General features: G+C 47.6%; 1 protein-coding gene across 7 annotated transcripts; it reads left to right on the top strand.

The window, feature by feature from the left end:
• The first annotated feature begins 1,171 nt into the window (after window positions 1-1,171).
• Window positions 1,172-21,942, top strand: LOC102940988 (zinc finger protein 485). 7 transcript variants are annotated; one of them, XM_043528734.1, is made up of 5 exons: window positions 1,183-1,455; window positions 13,219-13,307; window positions 15,766-15,892; window positions 16,885-17,001; window positions 17,256-20,694. In XM_043528734.1, the coding sequence occupies exons 2-5, from the start codon at window positions 13,284-13,286 to the stop codon at window positions 18,821-18,823; spliced, it is 1,836 nt and encodes a 611-aa protein (XP_043384669.1). In that variant the 5' UTR covers window positions 1,183-1,455; window positions 13,219-13,283; the 3' UTR covers window positions 18,824-20,694. The 7 variants fall into 7 exon arrangements, with proteins under 7 accessions (XP_043384673.1, XP_043384669.1, XP_043384670.1 ...); XM_043528735.1 differs by having other exon boundaries at window positions 13,124-13,307; XM_043528736.1 differs by having other exon boundaries at window positions 1,184-1,455; window positions 16,888-17,001; window positions 17,259-21,942.
• Window positions 21,943-23,872: the final 1,930 nt, after the last annotated feature.

The following is a 23,872-nucleotide window of genomic DNA, read 5'->3' as shown; positions in this document are numbered from 1 at the left end:
GCTTTCCCATCAGTGCAGTAGTGTCTTCACTAAGGAGCTACAGCAGCACAGCTGTAGTGCTGTACATGAAGATAACTCAAGCCCCTAGTGTCTTCCTTGGTTGGCTTTTTCTAGTACTGAGGTGAGGGGAGTCTGGGGAGTGGCTCCCGCCCTGGAGCCCAAAGAAGCAATTCTCCTGTGGCGGGAGAGGAGCACTGACAGGAGACGCTGCTGCAGTTACAGCTAGTTACAGGGGCAGCTTCTTTGAACTGGACTCAGAGGGATTGCAGCCACTGAATCACACTGTGCATTGAAACATTCTGGCAGTGGCGTGGTCTGAATTAGACTCCTTGCTGCAAATTAGCTTCCTCTGTCCCTGACTTTCCCTGGCGGCTGGAGGGTGTTTGCAGAGAGGATTTGCTCTCTCTCTCTCTGTCCTCCCATTGACACCATGGGATCTATGCATGATGCTTCCCCTTAATGCTGGGAGAGGCAAGTCCTGTATGCAACCTCCCCCTCCTCACCACACCACAATCAGCAGAGGTGAAAGTAAGCTGTATGGTAAGGCATACCGGCAAGAGCTGGTACACAGCTGACTGTACTGGCAGGGGGCAGCTTCCCCAGGCCAGCAATTTAAAAGGGCCCTGGGCTCCCAGCAGTGGCCGGAGCCCCTGGCCCTTTAGATTGCTGCCAGAGCCCCACAGCCGGAGCCCCGCTGCTGCAGCCCTGGGGTAGCGGCGGCGGACAGAGCCCCTGACCCTTTAAATTGCCACCAGGGCCCCGATGCGGGAGCCCCAGGGCTCTGGCAGCAATTTAAAAGGCCTGTGGCCCTGGCTGCTGCCACAGCTATAGCTACCATGGAGCTCTGGTGGTGATTTAAAGGGCCCAGACTCCCAGCTCCCTGGGCCTTTTAAATCGCTGCCAGAGACCGGGGTAGCAGTGTGACTGAAAGGGCCCAGGGATTTAAAGGCCCTACCCCTTCCTCCTGAGGCTTGCCTTCTGGTTGAGGCCTATCCCCACTTGCTCAGGACTGCAGCCCTTCATACGGGTAAGTCACTTGAGTTACTTTCACCCCTGATAACCAGTCTCAGAGCCTGGGGTGCATGGACTTGGGCTGCGGGTCTGGAAATAGCAGTGTAGACATAGGGCTCCTAGAAAAAGAGTAGCTGCCATGCAATTGGTTTATCGCTAGGACCCAGAAGGAGCTGGGGAGGAGGGAGCGATCACCAGCATCCCTCCGTCCTGGCAGCAGGAAGTGAACTGCACTGAATCTACAGTAACTCTTTGTTACTGTGGGGAGTCCACGCTTCTTGCAAGATCCTCGAGCCCTGGCTGCAGCCGGGAGAGGGGAATCTCGAGCAGTACCATTCCCGCTGCTCCCCAGGAGCCTCTCCCAGGGCAGAGCCCCCAGCCTGGCCAGGACACCCCTTAACGGGAAGATCCTTGCTCCCAAAGAAGGCACCACTGGGGGGGAAGGTAAGAGAGACCTTCCCATCCTTCCCCCGCCCCCCACAGGGAGCTGTGCCAGCCCTAGGCTGGCTGCGATTCCCTGCATTGCGTATAGGAAAGATGGCCGCCACCTCTCAAGTGTTTGCAGTGAGAGTGAAGCCAGCCTGCTCCAGGATCAGGGTGGGACAGGGACATCCGGGGAGCTGGAGCTGGAAGGCGGCTGAAGCGGAGCAGGGGACTCTGAGAGCCAGGGGGCAGGGATGTGTGAGGGACAGGAGGTGGATGAACAGATGTGTGAGGGGGCAGGATGGGGCCATGGGGATGTGGGGCCGCTGAAGGGAGGCTGAGGGAATACGCAGAAATTGGGGATAGAGGGAGAATTCTGGGGAACAGAGCTGGAACAGAGGGGAAACTGAGTGGGGGATAAAGAGAAGGAAAGGGTGGCTGTGGGGAGGCTGGAAGGAGAATATGAGAGCAAACGGAGACTGGCTGGGGAGGGGAGAGCTAGAGGTTAGCAGAAGGGAGAGTGATGGTGAGAGATACAGTGGCAGCTCCCCCCCAGCCCATGGGGCAGGAGGGGGGAAGGGGGCTGCCTTACCCAGCAGCCAGTGGGTTGTTGTTGTTTTTACTGCAAATAGTCAAAAGAAGCATGGGGGGTGGGGGGAGACAGGGGATTAACCCCTAAGCATTCATACCCTACAAGGTATATATCCTCATGAAACCTGCACCGCTTGCATGCGCACCCCCCCCCCCCGCTGTTCCCCATTTATTATTTCATTTTTTTAAGACACTCATGATTTGGGGGGTCTGAATGTTTGGGGCGGACAGGGCTAACCAGGGTCCTGCTCTGATTTCTGTGCAGGATTCTGATCTCAGTGACACCAACGTCAAACCAGAGGCACTGCCAGCAACAACAGGGGGTGGGGCCAGGTGGGCAAATGGGATCAGCCTCTGCCTGACCGTGGGGGGCTGCAGGGGCAGTGCACAGAGAGTCAGTCATTAGTGCAGCCATCAGAGGGCTCTGGTTATTGCCAAGGAAGAGGAGGCTGTTGTTTGTCTTTCTCTGCTCATGATATCAGAGCACTAGAGTTCAGTCCCTGGGGCAGATGCTGCAGCCTCCTCCATTGTGATCTGGGAGCCCAGACTGAGCAGTTGCCGCTCCCCTAATGGGGGGGGGGGGTTGCGCTTTTACAAACTGCTGCTGACACTGTTTGCTGCCAGGAGCAATTACTGATGCCTCGGGGTTCTCCTGGGCTGCCCTGTCACAATATGCTGCCTCTGCTGTTCCCCATCCTCTAGTCAAGTGGCTCTCAACCTTTCTAGACTACTGTACCCCTTTCTGGAGTCTGATTTGTCTTGTGTACCCCAAGTTTCACTCACTTAGAAACTACTTGCTTACAAAATCAGACATAGAAATACAAAGATGTCACAGCTACTACTGAAAAATTGCTGACTTTTTCATTTTTACCATATAATTATAAAATAAATCAACTGGAATATAAATATTTGTACTTACATTTCAGTGTGTGTATATAGAGCAGTATGAATAGGGCCCTAACAAATTCCCAGCCATGAAAAACGTGTCATGGACCATGAAATCTGGTTTTTTGTGTGCTTTTACCCTATAGTATACCGATTTCAACTGGGGAGACCAGTTTTCTCAAACTGGGGGTCCTGACCCAAAAGGGAGTTGCAGGGGGGTCACAAGGTTATTTTAGGGCAGTCACAGGTATTGCCACCCTTACTTCTGCACTGCTACCTTCAGAGCTGGGTGGCCAGAGAGCAGGGGCTGCTGACTGAGGGCCCAGCTGTGCAGGCAGCAGCGCAGAAGTAAGGGTGGTAATACCATACCAGGCCATCCTTACTTCTGCGCTGCTGCTGACGGCGGCTCTGCCTTCAGAGCTGGGATCCCAGCCAGCAGCTGCCCAGCTCTGAAGGCAGTGCCACTGCCTGCAACCCCCCACTACAATAATCTTACAACCCCTTCCAACTCCTTTTTGGGTAAGGACCCCTCCAATTACAACACTATGAAATTTCAAATTGAAATAGCTGAAATCATGACATTTATGATTTTTTAAATCCTAGGACCATGAAATTGACCAAAATGGACTGTGAATTTGGTAGGGCCCTAAGTATAAACAAGTCATTGTGTGAAATTTTAGTTTGTACTGACTTTGCTAGTGCTTTTTATGTAGCCTGTTCAAGGGCACCAGAGCCTTCCCAAAAATGGGGGGTGGGGGCAGGCCCTGCCCCTGGCCAAGCCAGAAGCTGGAGTGGGGCTGGGAGGGCCGAAAGCATCCCCCTGCCTGTGTCCCTACCCAGGGCAGGTGGAGGTACCCAGGTTCCCCACAGCTGCCCACGCGGCTCTCCCTGACGTGGTTCTGGCAGAAGGGGGATTGGGGGCTCAGAGCCACAGCCCGGCTATGATAAGAGCTGGACAGGCAGCTGTGGAGAGCTGCGGTGGACCCTCCATCTGCTCGTGGTGTGGGGGACCCGAGCAGCCCATGGTCTGTGTCCCTGCCCAGCGCAGGTGGAGGGTTCACAGCTGCCCACAGGATGGCTCTCACCCTGGCTGGGCTGCAGCTCCGAGGCCACCCCCGGCCAGAGGCAGGTCAGGGAGAGCCATGGGGGCAGCGGTGGGGAGCCAGCACGAAGTCGTGGACCCTCCACCTGTCCTAGGCCAGGCGGGGAATCCGGGGGTTGGGACTTGGGCCAGAGGCGGCTCTCAAAACCCTGCCCCCACCGTGGACAGGTGGGGGGTCCACACGCAGCTCCCCACAGCTGCCTGGGCTCCCCAGCTCCAGTTGGGCTCCACTCTTGCCTGACTGGGGGGAGGGCTTCGGGGGGAAGAGGAAGGGAAGGGGGCAGGAGGGCCCTGGCTCCCTGCTCCCCTCCAATTCCAGTGCCACTGGGCCTGTAAAACTATGCAAATATCTGGATAAGTTGATATACCCCTTAGAAGTCCTCTGCATACCCCCAAGGGTACATGTACCCCTGGTTGAGAATCACTGCTGTAGTCCAGGAGTAGCTACTTCTGATGGGTGGGGACATTTTACATCACCATTTGCTACCTCTCCCCGTTCTCCATCCTCTGCTTTTCTGTATCTCCTGGGCCAGGAGGTAGCAAGTTGTGATAGATGGTTGGAGTGGAGGGGCTTTCTCTCATCACAGTTTGTTACCGTTGTGAAATCTCTGTTTTAAATGTGGACATAAAGAAAGAGAGGTATTTTCTGTAACTTGGAAAAGCATTCCACAGAGTTAAACCTCAGGGAAATTATATGTAAAACTGTGAATGAAGGTATTGTTATATGTTTATGGCCTAATCTATAATGGAAAGAGACTAGTAGAGTTTCTATAGTAAACAAGCAGTTAGTGCACACAAAACAACTGGAACTAGTGTAAAGCAGTGTAAACCTTATTTTCAATACTTAAAAATACCTGTTAAATAGAAGCAATTAGGCAGCAAATCTACCATTGTTCCTTTATACAGACTCTCTTCCGCGCCCCACCCCCCCATTGCCACTGTTATGCATATTGAACAAGTTTTCAACATAATATGCACATCTGTATTTTGGCACACACCTATGAGCACATTGCCCTCTGATCTTATTTCAGAGACATTTTCTCAGACCTTTTCCTCACTACTGAAACCAAAGTGCCTTGTCCTCACTGTGTTTTTAGTTCAGAATAGCTCCTGTGCCTTAGTTACCCTGAGGTTAACCCCCCCCCCCCCCCCCACCTATTATAACAGTGAGGAAAAAGGCCTCAGGGCTACATTGACCAAGGGATTTGGGCATTGTGATACTGAGTGCTGCAATGCCTACTTTTAAGCACCTAGAATGTCACAGGAACAAAGCTGTGATCCACAAAGCCTGAGTTAGGTACTATGAATGGTGGGAAATAGGTGCCTGAGAATGCCATCCACAAAAGCCAGCCGGGAGCAACCTAAGCTAGCCCATGGGAGACGCCCATCAGAGGGAAGTTTCCTAAGTGTCACCCCTCTCACAGAGGTTGGCATCTAAGTTCCCACTGCAGGTGGGCATCTGGCTCTGCCTAGCAATCCAAAAATGGGAACCCCTCACCTGGAGCCTAAGATGTTTCTTGAGAGAATGAGCTAGGCAAGTGCCTAACTCCACACAAAACAGCCCCTGGCAGAGGTGGTGGTGCCCACCTTATAACTTTTAGCCCTGGGGTGTGAGTTAAAGGTGAGTGGTTACTCCACATCCGCCTCCTGTGGCCAGGTTTTGAATGGGACCTGATCCAATAGGCAGCCTCTGAGCTTACCTACCAGATAGGGCCCTGCATGGAATTCAGGCATTCACTCACCTATCGTCCCTGCTTTGTGAACCACTTTCTATGTATTGCTTATCGAGTCACTGTACAGCTAGGCCAATATGCTCTGCAAGCACAGCAATAGCTAGTATGACACTAGTGAAATGTTGCAACGGCTTCTTTACACAGGGCAACACTCGGAATAGTTAGGCCATTTTAGATTTGGTTTTGGTGAGTAGTGAGGAGCTCATAGAAGAAATGGTTGTAGGGGACAACCTTGGTTCAGGCAATCATGAGCTAATTCACTTCAAACTAAATGGAAGGATAAACAAAAATAGATCTGTGACTAGGGTTTTTGATTTCAAAAGAGCTAACTTAAAAAAATTAAGGAAATTAGCTAGGGAAGTGGATTGGACTGAAGAACTTGTGGATCTAAAGGCGGAGGAGGCATGGAATGATTTCAAGTCAAAGTTGCAGAAACTATCAGAAGCCTGCATCCCAAGAAAGGGGGGAAAATTCATAGGCAGGAGTTGTAGACCAAGCTGAATGAGCAAGCATCTCAGAGAGGTGATTAAGAAAAGGCAGAAAGCCGACAAGGAGTGGAAGATGGGAGGGATCAGCAAGGAAGGCTACCTGATTGAGGTCAGAACATGTTGGGATAAAGTGAGAAAGGCCAAAAGCCATGTAGAGTTGGACCTTGCAAAGGGAATTAAAACCAATAGTAAAAGGTTCTATAGCCATATAAATAAGAAGAAAACAAAGAAAGAAGAAGTGGGACCGCTAAACACTGAGGATGGAGTGGAGGTTAAGGATAATCTAGGCATGGCCCAATATCTAAACAAATACTTTGCCTCAGTCTTTAATGTGGCTAATGAGGGGCTTAGGGATAATAGTAGGACAACAAATGGGAATGAGGATATGGAGGTAGATATTACCACATCCGAGGTAGAAGCCAAACTTGAACCGTTTAATGGGACTAAATCGGGGGGGCCCAGATAATCTTCATCCAAGAATATTAAAGGAAGTGGCACATGAAATTGCAAGCCCATTAGCAAAATTTTTTCATGAATCTGTAAACTCAGGGGTTGTACCATATGATGGGAGAATTGCTAACACAATTTTTATTTTTAAGAAAGGAGAGGAAAAAAACGTGATCTGGGTAACTACCGGCCTGTTACTTTGACATCTGTAGTATGCAAGGTCTTGGAAAAAATTCTGAAGGAGAAAGTAGTTAAGGATATTGAGGTCAATGGTAACTGGGACAAAATACAACATGGTTTTACAAAAGGTAGACTGTGTCAAAGCAACCTGATCTCCTTCTTTGAGAAAGTAACAGATTTTTTTAAACAAAGGAAACGCAGTGGATCTAATTTATCTCGATTTCATAGAATCATAGAATATCAGGGTTGGAAGGGACCTCAGGAGGTCATCTAAGTCTAACCCCTTGCTCAAAGCAGGACCAATCCCCAATTTTTGCCCCAGATCCCTAAATGGCCCCCTCAAGTACTGAACTCACAACCCTACGTTTAGCAGGCCAATGCTCAAACCACTGAGCTATCCCTGCCCCCATTTGCCATCAAATGCTATCAGTAAGGCATTTGATATGGTTCCACATGTGGAATTATTAGCTAAATTGGAAAAGATGGGAATCAATATGAACACTGAAAGGTGGATAAGGAACTGGTTAAAGGGGAGACTGCAACGGGTCACACTGAAAGGTGAACTATCAGGCTGGAAGGAGGTTACTAGTGGAGTTCCTCAGGGATCAGTTTTGGGACCAATCTTATTTAATCTTTTTATTACTGACTTTGGCACAAAAAGCGGGAATGTGCTAATAAAGTTCATGGATGACACAAAGCTGGGAGGTATTGCCAATACAGAGAAGGACCGGGATATCATACAGGAAGATCTGAATGACCTTGTAAACTGGAGTAATAGTAATAGGATGAAATTTAATAGTGAAAAGTGCAAGGTCATGCATTTAGGGATTAATAAAAAATTTTTTGTTATAAACTGGGGACGCATCACTTGGAAGTAACAGAGGAGGAGAAGGAGTATTGGTTGATCACAGGATGACTATGAGCCGCCAATGTGATATGGCCGTGAAAAAAGCTAATGCGGTTTTGGGATGCATCAGGCGAGATATTTCCAGTAGAGATAAGGAGGTGTTAGTACCATTATACAAGGCACTGGTGAAACCTCATTTGGAATATTGTGGGTAGATCTGGTCTCCCATGTTTAAGAAAGATGAATTCAAACTGGAACAGGTACAGAGAAGGGCTACTAGAATGATACGAGGAATGGAAAACCTGTCTTATGAAAGGAGACTCAAAGAGCTTGGCTTGTTTAGCATAACTAAAAGAAGGCTGAGAGGAGAGATGATTGCTCTCTATAAATATATCAGAGGGATAAATACCACAGAGGGAGAAGAATTATTTAAGCTCAGTACCAGTGTGGACACAAGAACAAATGGATATAAACTGGCCACCAGGAAGTTTAGACTTGAAATTAGATGAAGGTTTCTAACCATCAGAGGAGTGAAGTTCTGCAACAGCCTTCCAAGGGAAGCAGTGGGGGCAAAAGACACATCTGGCTTCAAGACTAAGCTTGATAAGTTTATGGAAGGGATAATATGATGGTATAGCCTAATTTTGGCAATTAATTGATCTTCAACTACTGGCAGTAGATATGCCCAATGGCCTGTGATGGGATGTTAGATGGGGTGGGATCTGAGTTACGACAGAGAATTCTTTCCTGGGTGTCTGGCTGGTGAGTCTTGCCCACATGTTCAGGGTTTAGCTGATCGCCATATTTGGGGTGGGGAAGGAATTTTCCTCCTGGGCAGATTGGCAGAGGCCCTGGTGTGTTTTCACCTTCCTGTGCAGCGTGGGGCATGGGTCACTTGCTGGAGGATTCTCTGCACCTTGAAGTCTTTAAACCACGATTTGAGGACTTCAGTAGCTCAGACATAGGTTAGGGGTTTGTTACAGGAGTGGGTGGGTGAGATTCTGTGGCCTGTGTTGTGCAGGAGGTCAGACTAGATGATCATAATGGTCCCTTCTGACCTCAAAGTCTATAATTCTGTGATTCACTGCTTCCCTCTTTGCACCTAAAAAAAATCAAATATGGGAAACAACTGGACTATACAAAACTTTAAAAAAATATTCAAGACCTGTCATAAGCCTGATGATTGACAATGTTTCAGGGAAGGATTTCTGCAATCTTGTATGGTTGCCCTGACTACCACTGTCAAAACTAAGGCCTCTTGATTTCTGTATAAAAGCGTCCATGCAGGGGTTCAAAGCCCTGTAATTTATGTGCATTAAATTCACACCTTTAGTGTCACACCATGTAGACAAGCCCTTAATAAGTAAAGGGAAGGGTGATAAGAGAAACTGAAGGGGTAAGCCTTTGTTAATATTTTTAGTTTAAAATGTTTTAGCTGGTTTTCCATGACACCCACACAAATCGGGGTCTGCAGACATTCAGATGCAAATACTTCTGCTGGCAAAGGAATAACGATAGCCACACAATCAATATCAGAGTTCTTAAGACATAATAATGGTTTATTTAACATCTGAACCAGCGCTATTATCTGTGTCCTCAATGCTAAGAAGATGCGTGTTTTTTACCATGGGGTAACTAACCTGCATTAGCTATCCCCACTGTAAAGACAGAATGGAGACAAGGCACTTCAGTTTCACCAGAAGGCTAACAAGGTGAGGTCAGCACTATGCCTCCCACTGAACCAATGCAAAGGAGTAACCGGATCATTCATTAAAAAAGTCTTGATTTTTGGCAGGACAAAGCAGTAAACTTGTCCGAATGAAGAACATCACTGAAATGTATCATAACAAATGTATCATACATAAAAGGTTATGAAATTAAAATACACAATTAGAAGGATAAACAATTCAGTAGAAATATCAATATCTATGTATGCAACAAATGAAGTAACAGAAGAGTAAAGTGTGGACGTCAGTGTTTGCAGGATGGGATGTTACTTATAGAAATAAGGATTTTTAATAAATTTTCAGTTACAAAGGTGTGTGTGTATGGGGGGGCAGGGGAGGAAGCACAAGTTACTGGACGTCAAAAATATTATAGGATTGTACAACTGTTCTAGGATTATGGATTCTTTAGGAGAGGTAACAGCAGAAGTATGAAGCTAATGTGCCCTAAAGGCGCAGAAATCAAAACGCAAATTAAAAGAGTGCAAAATGTATTTAGTTATTTGTTTAATTTCATGATTTTTTGTGTGTGTAATTGATGATTTTTGAATTTTTGCTTTTGTCAATCTACCTTGGAGTTGTATATCTATATTTAGTTTTAAAAACAGTAGCAATTTATCTTTGAGAAGAATTTCATAAAAGGTACTATTGTGCCCTTGGGGCCAGATTTTTAAAGGGGTTTAGGTGAGTAGCACCTAGGTGCTTTCAACCTTTAAAAATCTGGCCTGTAGTGAATATTTGGTAACCAAGTTCTGTACATGACTGAGGCTACGTTTTAATCACGGGTATTTTTAGTAAAAGTCATGGACAGGTCATGGGCAGTAAACAAAAATTCATGGCCTGTTACCTGTCCATGACTTTTACTATATACCTCTAACTAAAACTTGGGCCAGGGGGCTGTGGGTGCTCTGGGGGGATGGTCCGGGACCTCCGCTAGTGCTGTGGGGGGAGACAGACGGTGGTGCGCAGCCCAGAACCCCCACTGGTGCTGGGGGGAGGCGGGTGGTGGTGTGTGGCCTCGGACCCCCGCTGGTGCTGGGGGGAGGCAGGCAGTGGTTCTCAGCCTGAGACCTCCGTTGCTACTGGGGAGGGTGGGGGGAATGGCAGCGGGCAGCCCGGGACCCCTGCTGTTGCTGGGCGGGGAGGGCGTTGGTGGAGCTGGCAGGCTTTCTACTTGGCTCCACGTGTCCCTGCAGCTCCTAGGGGGAGGGTGGCCAGGGGGTTCTGCACGCTGCTCCCACCACAAACGCCAGCGCTGCAGCTCCCCTTGGCCAGAAACTGCAGCCAATGGGAGGTACGGGGGTGGTGCCTGTGGATGTGGGCAGCATGTGGAGCTCCCTGGCCCCTCCGCCTAGAAGCTGCAGTGACATGCCAGTGGAAGCCGAGGAGCCGCCCCAGCCCTGAGCCCCCTCCCACACACCCAAACTGCTGCTGCTGGTTGCCTCCGTGATAGACACGCAGCCTTAGTGATGACATGTGAAAATGCACTGAGGTGCTGGACAGAGAGGCAAAATAACATTACACAAAGGCATTCCTCATTGGCAGATCAAAGGAAACTGAAGAAGTTTTGACACCAACCGAGGAAATCTGTCAGCCTTGATGCCATATGATCCTAAAGAATAAACTTGTATATTAAATTTAAAAAAGAGCAAAAATTTAGATTTGAAAAATAGTGTTGCAGTACGAACAAGAAGTGTTATAGCAGAAACACTGTGAGATGTTTCAGAGTAACAGCCATGTTAGTCTGTATTCGCAAAAAGAAAAGGAGGACTTGTGGCACCTTAGAGACTAACCAATTTATTTGAGCATAAGCTTTTGTGAGCTACAGCTCACTTCATCAGATGCATCCGATGAAGTGAGCTGTAGCTCACGAAAGCTTATGCTCAAATAAATTGGTTAGTCTCTAAGGTGCCACAAGTACTATGAGATGTGATTGCTGAAGTTACTATTAAGATATTCAATTATTATTTGTTATAAAAGTATACACAATGACATCCATCTGCACAGTTTTAACAAAAGTAAACGATGAACTGCAGCGAGCAATAAAATCAAAAATTTTAAAAGTAAATAATTGAAAGCCACGAAACAGCATTTATAGCAGATGACCAGAAAAAGGCAGTACAACTCAGGCAATCGGAACAATAGCTAAGACAAAGTTGTGACCTGCTATGAGACATATGAACTGATAAGGGATTCATCTAAACTCTGACCATTATAATTTTTGGAGGGGTGTTCATAAAATATTTCATGGAATCAAGTCTCCATTCACAGATCAGTATGTCATATCAGACAGGGAAGAGCTGCCTTGTCTAGACATTGGGATGCACTGGGCCTTTAAGAACACAGCCCTGGGAAGCAATTGCTGAGCTGGATGGAGGGAAAAAAACCCATTTGGTTCCCCCCCCACCCCATTTTTGCAATCACTGCAAATAGTTCAACCCATATGGGGGAACTTTCCTCTTCTCTGCCCCTCCCTATCCTAGGGTTTTCTCCTTTGCCACACTGTCTGGCCATGCCTGTACCCGATTCTGAACTGTGGCTCTTATCCTCTGCCATTTACTTTGCTACTTGGCCTCTCTTCTTCCCCTGTCTCCAGCTGTTTGACCCTCCCGTGAAGTCCTTCCCCTCTGATTTGCCTCCTTTCCTCCTTTTACTCCTGTGAACAGCAGGGAGCAGATTGTAACCCCCCGAAAGGGCAGAGCCAGGCAGCGCCTTCAGCAGATGTTACTGAGCAGGCTCAGTTGGGATGATCCTGCTGAATAATAGGCAAGCTGCAAATTGTGTCCAAAAGTAGATTAGAATGTTATGCTAGTTTCTCCTTCTTAAAGCTTGCTCTGAACCCAACTCAGATGGGGACTTTCCCTAGTGGCTACAGTTAGGGCAGCCCCGGTGCTGGGGAATGGCAGGAAAGTGACTCTGCACAAAGGGCCCTTTTCAGGGGCCTGCAGCTGGTGAGTTTGTACTAGAGGGTGATGGGCTCCCCATGTGTCTTTGAGCAGGTGTGTCTACTAGGGAGAAAATGCCCACCTAAATTGGACAGTAACCAGTTCTCACCAGGCAGAAAGAGAGAAGAAGAGAGAGAGAAGACAGAACAGTAGAGTGGAGAGACTGAAAGGGGAAGAGGGAGCAATAAATGGGAATGAGGTTTCCACACCCCAACTGTGCCAAGCTCCATTCACTGTAGCGCCCCGGGAAGATTGACTTTCCTAGATAAATTCATAGAGGATAGGTCCATCAATGGCTATTAGCCAGGATGGGCAGGGATGGTGTCCATAGCCTGTTTGCCAAAAGCTGGGAATGGGCAACAGGGGATGGATCACTGGATGATTACCTGTTCTGTTCATTCCCTCTGGGGTACCTGGCATTGGCCACTGTTTGAAGACAGGATACTGGCCTAGATGGACTTTCGGTCTGACCCAGTTTGGGCATTCCTATGTTCTTATGAAGAAGGTGAGGAGCAGAAAGAGGAAAAGCCAGTTCCTGCCTCTGCCTAATCCCCATGCTGCTGGGGAAATGTGCTGCCCTGGGGACAATATCAGGAGGACCCCCCAAAGCAGCTCCATTGATTCTGCTCTTTTCTAGCATTTGGCTCAGACTCTGTTACTGGGATGCTTTAGAAGTGTTTCAAGGATTTCGTTCCAGTGGGAGGAACCAGGTTTACATTGTAATAAAGTGACTGAGCATTTTCGCAGTCTCTCTCTGCAGGGAAAGAGCCTGGGGGAATTGGGGTGTGAAATAGACTGAAACTCCTTCTGAAACCTCCCAAGTCGTCTTCTCACCCTGACAGGCTGCAGAATAACAACCACGTTTTGCTCCAGATTATCCCATCTTCCTGAGGGACAGGGAAGGGAAATGGCTGTGTTGGATCCAGCTCAGGTAAGGGATTTTGGGGAGAGCTAGTGGGGAGGGTTGTTGTTCATAGAATCATAGAATATCAGGGTTGGAAGGGACCTCAGGAGGTCATCTAGTCCAACCCCCTGCTCAAAGCAGGACCAATCCCCAATCAAATTATCCCAGCCAGGGCTTTGTCAAGCCTGACCTTAAAAACTTCCAAGGAAGGAGATTCTACCACCTCCCTAGGTAACGCATTCCAGTGTTTCACCACCCTCCTAGTGAAAAAGTTTTTCCTAATATCCCACCTAAACCTCCCCCACTGCAACTTGAGACCATTACTCCTTGTCCTGTCCTCTTCTACCGCTGAGAATAGTCTAGAACCATCCTCTCTGGAACCACCTCTCAGGTAGTTGAAAGCAGCTATCAAATCCCCCCTCATTCTTCTCTTCTGCAGACTAAACAATCCCAGTTCCCTCAGCCTCTCCTCATAAGTCATGTGCTCTAGACCCCTACTCATTTTTGTTGCCCTTCGCTGGACTCTCTCCAATTTATCCACAAAACTGGACACAGTACTCCAGATGAGGCCTCACCAATGTCGAATAGAGGGGAACGATCACGTCCCTCGATCTTCTGGCTATGCCCCTACTTATACATCCCAAAATGCCATTGGCCTTCTTGGCAACAAGGGCACACTGCTGACTCATATCCAGCTTCTCGTCCACTGTAACCCCTAGGTCCTTTTCCGCAGAACTGCTGCCTAGCCATTCGGTCCCTAGTCTGTGGCTGTGCATTGGGTTCTTCCGTCCTAAGTGCAGGACCCTGCACTTATCCTTATTGAACCTCATCAGGTTTCTTTTGGCCCAATCCTCCAATTTGTCTAGGTCCCTCTGTATCCTATCCCTGCCCTCCAGAGTATCTACCACTCCTCCCAGTTTAATATCATCCGCAAATTTGCTGAGAGTGCAATCCACACCATCCTCCAGATCATTTATGAAGATATTGAACAAAACCGGCCCCAGGACCGACCCCTGGGGCACTCCACTTGACACCGGCTGCCAACTAGACATGGAGCCATTGATCACTACCCATTGAGCCCGACAATCTAGCCAACTTTCTACCCACCTTATAGTGCATTCATCCAGCCCATACTACTTTAACTTGCTGACAAGAATACTGTGGGAGACCGTGTCAAAAGCTTTGCTAAAGTCAAGAAACAATACATCCACTGCTTTCCCTTCATCCACAGAATCAGTAATCTCATCATAGAAGGCGATTAGATTAGTCAGGCATGACCTACCCTTGGTGAATCCATGCTGACTGTTCCTGTCACTTTCCTCTCGTGTAAGTGCTTCAGGATTGATTCCTTGAGGACCTGCTCCATGATTTTTCCGGGGACTGAGGTGAGGCTGACTGGCCTGTAGTTCCCAGGATCCTCCTTCTTCCCTTTTTTAAAGATTGGCACTACATTAGCCTTTTTCCAGTCATCTGGGACTTCCCCCGTTCGCCACGAGTTTTCAAAGATAATGGCCAATGGCTCTGCAATCACAGCCGCCAATTCCTTTAGCACTCTCGGATGCAACTCGTCCGGCCCCATGGACTTGTGCACATCCAGCTTTTCTAAATAGTCCCTAACCACCTCTTTCTCCACAGAGGGCTGGCCATCTACTCCCCATGTTGTGTTGCCCAGTGCAGCAGTCTGGGAGCTGTCCTTGTTAGTGAAGACAGAGGCAAAAAAAGCATTGAGCACATTAGCTTTTTCCACATCCTCTGTCACTAGGTTGCCTCCCTCATTCAGTAAGGGGCCCACGCTTTCCTTGGCTTTCTTCTTGTTGCCAACATACCTGAAGAAACCCTTCTTGTTACTCTTGACATCTCTTGCTAGCTGCAGCTCCAGGTGCGATTTGGCCCTCCTGATTTCATTCCTACATGCCCGAGCAATATTTTTATACTCTTCCCTGGTCATATGTCCAGCCTTCCACTTTGTTGAGGGGAAGGACATACATAGGGTGAAGCAGGGAGGGGGACAGGGTATAATAAACCTGCTGGGACATGCGCAGCCTAGGGCTTTGTGTGTGTGTATGTGTGTGAATATTCCTCCATATCTGAAAGAGGAAACAACTCCCCTGGACGGGGCTGGAAAAACAAACCAGAGTGCTGGAGCCTGAACCCACTAGGCAGAGACTGTGGTGAAATACAAAGGGAAGGTGTTGGGATTCCTGTCCCTGTCCCCATGTGGAGCTCTGCTTCCCATATCAGCCTGTGCCTAGTAGGAATGTGGTAAATGAGAAGACCCTGTCGTCCTCCATCTGCTGGAAGGGACAAGGAGCTCTCACCTTCTCTCTGTTCCTTGTAGCCTCCTGGCCACTCTGAGCAGGGTGGGGGTGGGATTCTGCTCCTCTGTCCCTCCCAGAGCTGTCATGTCTTTGTGCTTCTTCTCCCATGAATAGTGGGATTGTGGCTGGGGCAGCAGGCACTGAGTGGGGAGCACCTGTTGTTTCAGATGTCGGTGACCTTCGAGGATGTGGCTGTGTACTTCACGGAGGGGCAGGGGACTCTGCTGGACCCCAGTCAGAGAGCCCTCTACAGGGACATCATGCAGGAGAATTATGAGATGGTGACCTCAGTGGGTAAGGATTCCTGTCCCCTCAGCTATTTGAAGCCATGGGACCTGCATTTCTGAATCTGGTCAGGCTCTTCCCTGGTTAGAGGGGAATGGGTCACATAGTCCAGGGGCTCTCAACCTTTCCAGACTACTGATTTCTCATGTGTACTCCAAGTTTCACCTCGCTTAAAAACTACTTGCTTACAAAATCAGACATAAAAATAAAAAATTGTTATAGCACACTATTACTGAAAATTGCTTACTTTCTCATTTTTACCATATACTTATAAAATAAGTCAATCGGAATATAAATATTGTACTTATATTTCAGTGTGTAGCATATAGAGCAGTATAAACAAGTCATTGTCTGTATGAAATTTTAGTTTTTACTGACTTTGCTAGTGCTTTTTATGTAGCCTCTTGTAAAACTAGGCAAATATCTAGATGAGTTGATGTACTCCTGGGAGATCTCCGCATACCTCCTACATGTACCCCGGTTGAGAACCACTGGCATTGTCCACAGCTCCAGTGTGAGAGAGCTGTTAGTCTCCAAACCTTCTTCAATGGGATAGGGGAGTCATGAACCTAATGGACTTTCTAATTTATGCCCATCACTCCAGCTTTCCTGGGGGCAGAAGCAGTGTATTATCCTATCTGCATTAATTCTCACTCACACACAGGATCTCTGTTCACCTCCCTTCATGGGATTAGCTCCATCTCTGGGGAGGGCTCTGGATGTTTAGACATAGACAGGGGTTTAACACCAGAGCTGTGTGTGCCTCAGCAAGTCCCCCAGAGCCCACAGATCCTGAAAATTCCTAGTGAGAGTGTAACAACTCCCTCCACCCCCAAACATCTGCCACTCCCAAGGGGGCTCTGTGACCACATTCCCATCTGTTCAGATCCCACAACCCCCACCACAGTACGAGGCCAGGTTAGAATCAGGGTATGTTCTTTGTAACAAATAGTTTTTGAATCCTCAATGCACCATGATCTTGCCTGATTTCACCCCCTCAGCAGGACTCCTCATTCCCAAACCTGACCTGATTGCCCGGCTGGAAAGAGGGGAAGAGCCATGGGTCCCAGATCTCCAGGCCTCTGAGGAAAGGAAGATCCCAAGAGGCACCCACACAGGTGAGGAGTCAGTGACACTGACACGGAAACCATCTGGTGAACCTATCCTCTTAGCTGTCAGGAGTTTTCTCCCCGACTTTACTTCCCTGTGAGTGTTTGAATGGGATGTGGAGGTAGAATCCAATTTCTCACTCTCCCCAATGGTTATTGGGCTGCTGTGTTTTCCCTGTTTTCCTCTTTTTTTTTTTTTTTTTTTTCCCCCCCTTTCTCCCCAGCACGGAATGACTCTTTTCTGGATTCTCTCTCTCTCCCAGCAGGTGATAGGACTATGCGTGAGAACAGGGAGGAGAATCCACAACAGGAAAGTAAAGCACTGCTGAAACCACAGGGGATGCTTTTGAGAAGAGCTAAAGGGAATTCTTCTCAATGCTTGGAAAATGTCAAAACCTGGGGAAATCAACATAAATCAGAGAAGAAGCTGGGAAACCACCTAAGGAAGAAAGTAGATGAATCCATTCAGTATGGGGTAGGATGTAACGATCTCAAGGAAACCATAGCCCAGCCAAAAACCCACATGGAAGAGACAACCTACAAGTGCTTGGACTGTGGGAAAAGTTTCAGTCGGAACTATTCCCTTCTACTACATCAGAGAATCCATTCAGGAGAGAAACCCTATAAATGCTTGCATTGTGGGGAAAGTTTCAGTCGGAACTATACCCTTATTCTACATCAGAGAACCAGTATGGGAGAAAGAACTCCTAATCACATTGATGGTGGGAAATGTGTCAATCAGAATTCAAACCTTATTACTCATCAGAAAATCCACACAGAGGAGAGACCCCATAAGTGCTTTGAGTGTGGAAAATGTTTCACTGAGAAGTCAACCCTTGTTAAACATCAAAGACTCCACACAGGAGAGAGAGCTCATAAATGCTTGCACTGTGGGAAAAGTTTCAGTCGGAACTATACCCTTATTATACATCAGAGAATCCATACGGGAGAAAAACCCCATAAATGCTTGCACTGTGGGAAAAGTTTCAGGCGGAACTACACCCTTATTCTACATCAGAGAATTCATACGGGAGAGAAACCCTATAAATGCTTGCACTGTGGGAAAAATTACAAGCAGAAATCAAGCCTTTTTTCACATCAGAAAATCCACACAGGAGAAAAACCCCATAAATGTTTGGACTGTGGGAAAAGCTTCATTCACAGCTCACAGCTTATTAGACATGAGAGACTACACACGGGAGAGAGACCTTATAAATGCCTTGAATGTGGGAAAAACTTCAGTCGGAACCATACCCTTATTCTACATCAAAGAATCCATACAAGAGAGAGACCCCATAAGTGCCTCTACTGTGGGAAGTGTTTCAGTCGGAATTCAAACCTTGTTACTCATCAAAGAATCCACACTGGAGAGAGACCCCATAAATGCGTTGTGTGTGGGAAATGTTTCAAAGACAAGTCAAACCTTATTACGCATCAGAGAATCCATACTGGGGGGAGACCCCATGCATGCTTGGACTGTGGGAAAAGCTACAGTCGGCGGTCACACCTTACTAAACATCAGAGAATCCACACAGGAGCGTGCCCCCATAAATGCTTGAGCTGTGGGAAAAGTTTCAATCAGAACTCAAACCTTGTAACACATCAGAGAATCCATATGGGAGAGAAACCCTATAAATGCTTGGACTGCGGGAAAGGCTTCGGTCAGAGCTCACACCTGACTATGCATCAGAGAATCCATACAGGGTATAAACCCTATAAATGTTCCGACTGTGAGAAAACCTTCATTCAGAGATCACATCTTCTTAGACATCAGAAAGTCCACATGGGGAAAGAGACATCACAAATGCCCAGACTGTGGAAAAAGGTTTAGGAAGAACTCACACCTTATCATGCACCAGAGAATCCATGTGGGAGAGACGTCTTGAATGTGGGTGATGTTTCAGTTGGGCACATATCGTATCCGGCATCAGCAAATCTACACAGGGAAGAGTCCTTTTAAATGTCCGTAGCATGGCGAATGCTGCAATTAGGAAGCTAAAGCCATATTGGACCTCAGACGCCTCCATACAGGAGAGAAATGCTGTTTGTGCTCTGACTAGGGCTGGTCACGGTAGTATATACATCTCCATTTCCTAATTCCCATACACAGCAATGGCATCTGGCTCCCAGGTACCTAGCTGCCCATCTCTGGGGGGAGGTTCCAGCAGCAGCTGACCCTGAGGTGATCAGGGACCCTCTGGCTTTGCCTGCTCTAAGCAAACCCCAGGCGGAGGAGGAGAAGTCCCGATCAGCCCCTCCGCCCTGCTGCAGCCTTCGGTGCTGAACTGATGGGCCTTCTTGCTTCTTGCTAATCTGCTGGGGGAAGGGAGAGAGAAACTCCTCTAGAAGCTCCCGCTGGAGTTTTCCCCCCTCCTCCCTTCCCATCCAAGATGGGGTTCCCTTTCCACTGATATTAGAGAAGTATACTTAGGTCAGGCCCCACCTTCACTCCACACACTTGTCCCCATCCTGCGTCTTCCATCAGTCCCTGGGCTGGGCTCGGCTCGGCTCCCACACTTATCTGGAACTGTTCCCTGCAGGATAAGTGTCCCAGGGTGCTGGGGATCAGATGTCAAGTGATCAGGAGGGGGTTTTGCCAGGGGTCTGGGGGATTTAATATTTTGGGCTGGTGGAGAAGAGAATCAAATGGACCTCAGTGCTCAGATGATCAAGATATTGGTCATCATGGAATGAGAAGAGAGGGAGAGTGCAGGGTTAGGGAGGTCCTACCCTCTATCATTCACCTCCTCTGCCCCTTTTCCCTGCCACCTTTACATTCAGAAGGCAACACTGAGAGGGACTAATTTCCACAGGGCCTTTTTTGGGGGGCCTAGAAATTCAACCTCACCAGGAGGCTAAGTTTTTCTAGCCTATGAAAGTGGTCAGGAGTAGCAACCAGAATGATCATGGCTTGTTTTGTAAAGGACTTGGAGGTCTACTGATGAAAAGTTCTATCCAAGCACTACATATAATTTTTTATTTATTTTGGGCCAAGCAAAATGAGACCCGACACTCAACTCCATGGCTTTTTTTTTTTGTTTGCACGTAATACAATGACTTTGAATGCTGCAACTTATCAATTCAGACATTTCAAACACCTGTGCAATGCATGGGGAAAGATAGGCACCTGAGGATAGGAGCCACAAAAGTCAGTACCCTAGGTGGGAAGTCACCTAAGCTGGCCAGTGGGACACACCAATGAGAGAGTTTTATCCTAAATCAGTCCCTCTGACAGTTATGTACCAAAGTCTGGGCTGCTGGGAATTGCCAATTTCTGCTTGGGATGCAGGGCTGGGAACCCTGCTCCTGGACTCAGGCAACTTATGCTGCAAGCAATTGGTTTATCACCAGGACCCTCACCCAAGCAGGCGAGGGTGGAGAGGTCAGAGCGATTCGCTGGAGTCATGCAGTCCTGGCAGCAGGACAGGAATTGCACTCACTGCAGTAACTCTTTTTTGTTGTTGTGGGTGGAATCCACATTCCTTGCAAGATCTCAGAGCCCAGGCTGTAGATGGGAGAGGTTAGTAACTTCCCAAGGGACCCTCCCACTTCGAAGACCCCAGCCTGCCCAGGACATCGGTCAAGATTCCTTCCCCACTCTGAACTCTAGGGTACAGATGTAGGAATCTGCATGAAAGACCCCCTAAGCTTATTCTTACCAGCTTAGGTTAAAAACTTCCTCAAAGTACAAACTTTGCTTTGTCCTTGAACCCTATGATGCCACCACCAAGCGTGTTAAACAAAGAACAGGGAAAGAGCCCACTTGGAGACGTCTTCCCCCCCAAGCCCTACACCCCCTTTCCTGGGGAAGGCTTGATAAAAATCCTCACCAATTTGCATAGGTGAACATAGACCCAAACCCTTGGATCTTAAGAACAATGAAAAAGCAATCAGGTTCTTAAAATAAGTTGTGCTGAATGGAATGTATATTCCTGTTTTTTTGTAACTTAAGGTTTTGCCTAGAGGGATTCTCTGTGTTTTGAATCTGATTACCCTGTAAGGTATTTACCATCCTGATTTTACAGAGGTGATTCTTTTACTTTTTCTTTTCTTTTATCAGCCATTTAAACAAAACAGAATCTAACGCATATCTAACTAGATTGCTTATTAGTCCTTTACAGGAGTTCTGACCTGCATTCCTGCTCTGGTCCCAGCAAAAGCATCACAAAGACAGAGCCTTTATTTCCCCCCACCTCCAGCTTTGAAAGTATCTTATCTCCTCATTGGTCTTTTTGGTCAGGTGCCAGCGAGGTTATCTTAGCTTCTTAACGCTTTACAGGTGAAAGGTTTTGCCTCTGGCCAGGAGGGATTTTATAGTTCTGTATACAGAAAGGTGGTTACCCTTCCCTTTATATTTATGACACACCCCCCAAATCACAGATAGGGTGAAACACTGGCTGTGATTTCTTCCTGGAGCTCTAGGAGAAAACAGTTAATAAGACACATGCCCCTCTAAATATACTATTAACTGTATAAAGACTAACAATATTTTCCACATCTCAAGGACGATTTTAACCAGTTGATTCTGGGAAACTTTCACGGGAGAGTGCATCAGCCACTTTGTTAGAAGCTCCTGAGATGTGTTGCATGTCAAAATCAAAATTTTGGAGAGCTAAATTCCACCGAGTTTTTTGTTATTTCCCGTGGCGGTATGAAGCCACTTTAGCACAGCACGGTCGGTTTGCAGGTGGAAACGCTGTCCCCAAACATATGGGCATAGCTTTTCCAGGGCGTAGACAATGGCGTAACATTCTTTTTCACTGACTCACCAGTTGCTTTCCCTCTCAGACAGCTTCTTGATGAGAAACACTACACGGTGGAATTCTTCATCCGGTCCTTCCTGCATTAAAACTGCTCCCACACCATGCTCGGACGCATCTGTGGTTACTAGGAACGGTTTGTCAAAGTCTGGGACCCTTAGCACAGGGTCAGACATGAGTGTCGCTTTAAGCTGGTTAAAGGCCTTCTGACACTCTTCGGTCCACTGAATGGCATTTGGCTGTTTCTTTTTGGTTAGGTCTGTCAGTTGGGCGGCGATTTGGCTGTATTGTGGTACAAATCGCCTGTACTAACCGGCCAAGCCTAAGAAGGATTGGACCTGTTTCTTTGACTTTGGGACAGGCCACTTTTGGATAGCATCCACTTTGGCCTGTAGGGGGTTGATAGTTCCTTGACCCACCTGGTATCCAAGGTAAGTCACTCTGTTTAGGCCTATTTGACACTTCTTAGCCTTAACAGTTAGTCCTGCCTCCCTTATGTGCTTGAAGACTTTTTGTAGATGTTCCAGGTGTTCTGCCCAGGAATCCGAAAATATGGCCACATCGTCAAGGTAGGCGACTGCATATTCTCCTAATCTCCTAATCCCGCTAGGAAACCATTTACAAGTCTTTGGAAGGTGGCAGGTGCATTCCGCAGCTCGAAAGGGAGTACATTAAATTCATACAGCCCGACGTGTGGTGAAGGCTGACCTTTCCTTGGCAGATTCATCTAGCGGTAGCTGCCAGTACCCCTTGGTTAGATCCAAGGTAGAGATGAACTGGGCCCATCCCAGTTTCTTCAATAGTTCATCTGTGTGTGGCATTGGATAGTTGTCTGGGCGAGTTACAGCATTTAGCTTACAGTAGTCCATGGAAAACTTATCTCCCCATCTGGTTTGGGAACTAGAACCACTTGAGATGCCCATGCACTGCCAGAGGGGCAGATTACACCCATCTGTAGCAGATCCTGGATCTCCTGTTCTATAGCAGTTTTAGCTAGAGGAGACACCCGGTAAGGTTGGACTTTAATTGGGTGAGCATTACCTGTGTCAATGGAGTGGTATGCCCGTTCAGTCAGTCCTGGGGTGGCTGAGAATGTCGGCGCGTAGCTAATGCACAGCTCCTTGATCTGCTGTCGCTGCATATGCCCAAGAGTCATGGAGAGGTTCACCTCTTCTACACCACCATCACTTTTCCCTTTGTAGTAGACACCTTCAGGCCACTCAGCGTCATCTCCTCCCTGGGCTGTCAACTGACAAACCTTTAATTCTCCGGAATAAAAGGGCTTTAGAGAATTAATACACCTTAGGCTTTCGGTTTGAGGTGGGGAATGCTATGAGATAATTAACAACTCCTAAGCGCTCCTGGACGGTGAATGGCCCTTCCCACGACGCTTCCATTTTATGGGCCTGGAGCGCATTTAAGACCATGACCTGGTCCCCTACTTTGAAGGAACGCTCTCTGGCATGTTTATCATGCTAGGCTTTTTGCTCTTTTTGAGCATCCTGTAGGTTTTCTTTAGCAAGGGCTAAAGAGGTTCGGATGGTGTTTTGTAGGTTGGTTACAAAGTCCAGAATATTAGTTTCTGGAAAAGGTGTAAATCCCTCCCATTGCTGCTTCACCAACTGTAATGGCCCCTTAACCTCCCAGCCATATACAAATGGTGAAAACCCTAAACTGGGATGTGGTACAGCTCTGTAGGCAAAGAGCAACTGCTACAACACTAGGTCCCAATCATTGGAGTGCTCATTTACGAATTTATGTATCATGGCCCCCAGAGTTCCATTAAACTTCTCCACCATGCCATTTGTTTGATGGTGGTAAGGAGTGGCAACCAAGTGATTCACCCCATGAGCTTCCCAAAGGCTTTCCATAGTTCCTGCCAAGAAATTAGTTCCTGCATCTGTGGGGATGTCGGAGGGCCAACCTGCCCTGGCAAAAATGTCTGCTACTGTCTGGCAGACGCTTTTAGCCCTAGTGTTGTTTAGAGCTGCTGCTTCCAGCCATTGGGTGGCAAAATCCATGAAAGTCAGTATGTACTGTTTTCCTCTGGGTGTCTTTTTCAGAAAAGGACCCAGAATATCCACAGCTACTTGCTGAAATGGAACCTCAATGATGGGGAG

Source organism: Chelonia mydas, chromosome 14, assembly GCF_015237465.2.
Source record: "Chelonia mydas isolate rCheMyd1 chromosome 14, rCheMyd1.pri.v2, whole genome shotgun sequence".
Classification (NCBI taxonomy): domain Eukaryota; kingdom Metazoa; phylum Chordata; order Testudines; family Cheloniidae; genus Chelonia; species Chelonia mydas.
The sequence above is the reverse complement of the archived record's forward strand: the minus strand, read 5'-3'. Positions and strand labels throughout refer to the sequence as shown.

Coding starts and splice junctions, on each gene's coding strand:
- LOC102940988 (XM_043528734.1), top strand. CDS start 13,284: ATGGCTGTGTTGGATCCAGCTCAG. Junction 13,308..15,765: donor CTGTGTTGGATCCAGCTCAG/GTAAGGGATTTT, acceptor CTGTTGTTTCAG/ATGTCGGTGACCTTCGAGGA. Junction 17,002..17,255: donor CCCAAGAGGCACCCACACAG/GTGAGGAGTCAG, acceptor TCTCTCTCCCAG/CAGGTGATAGGACTATGCGT.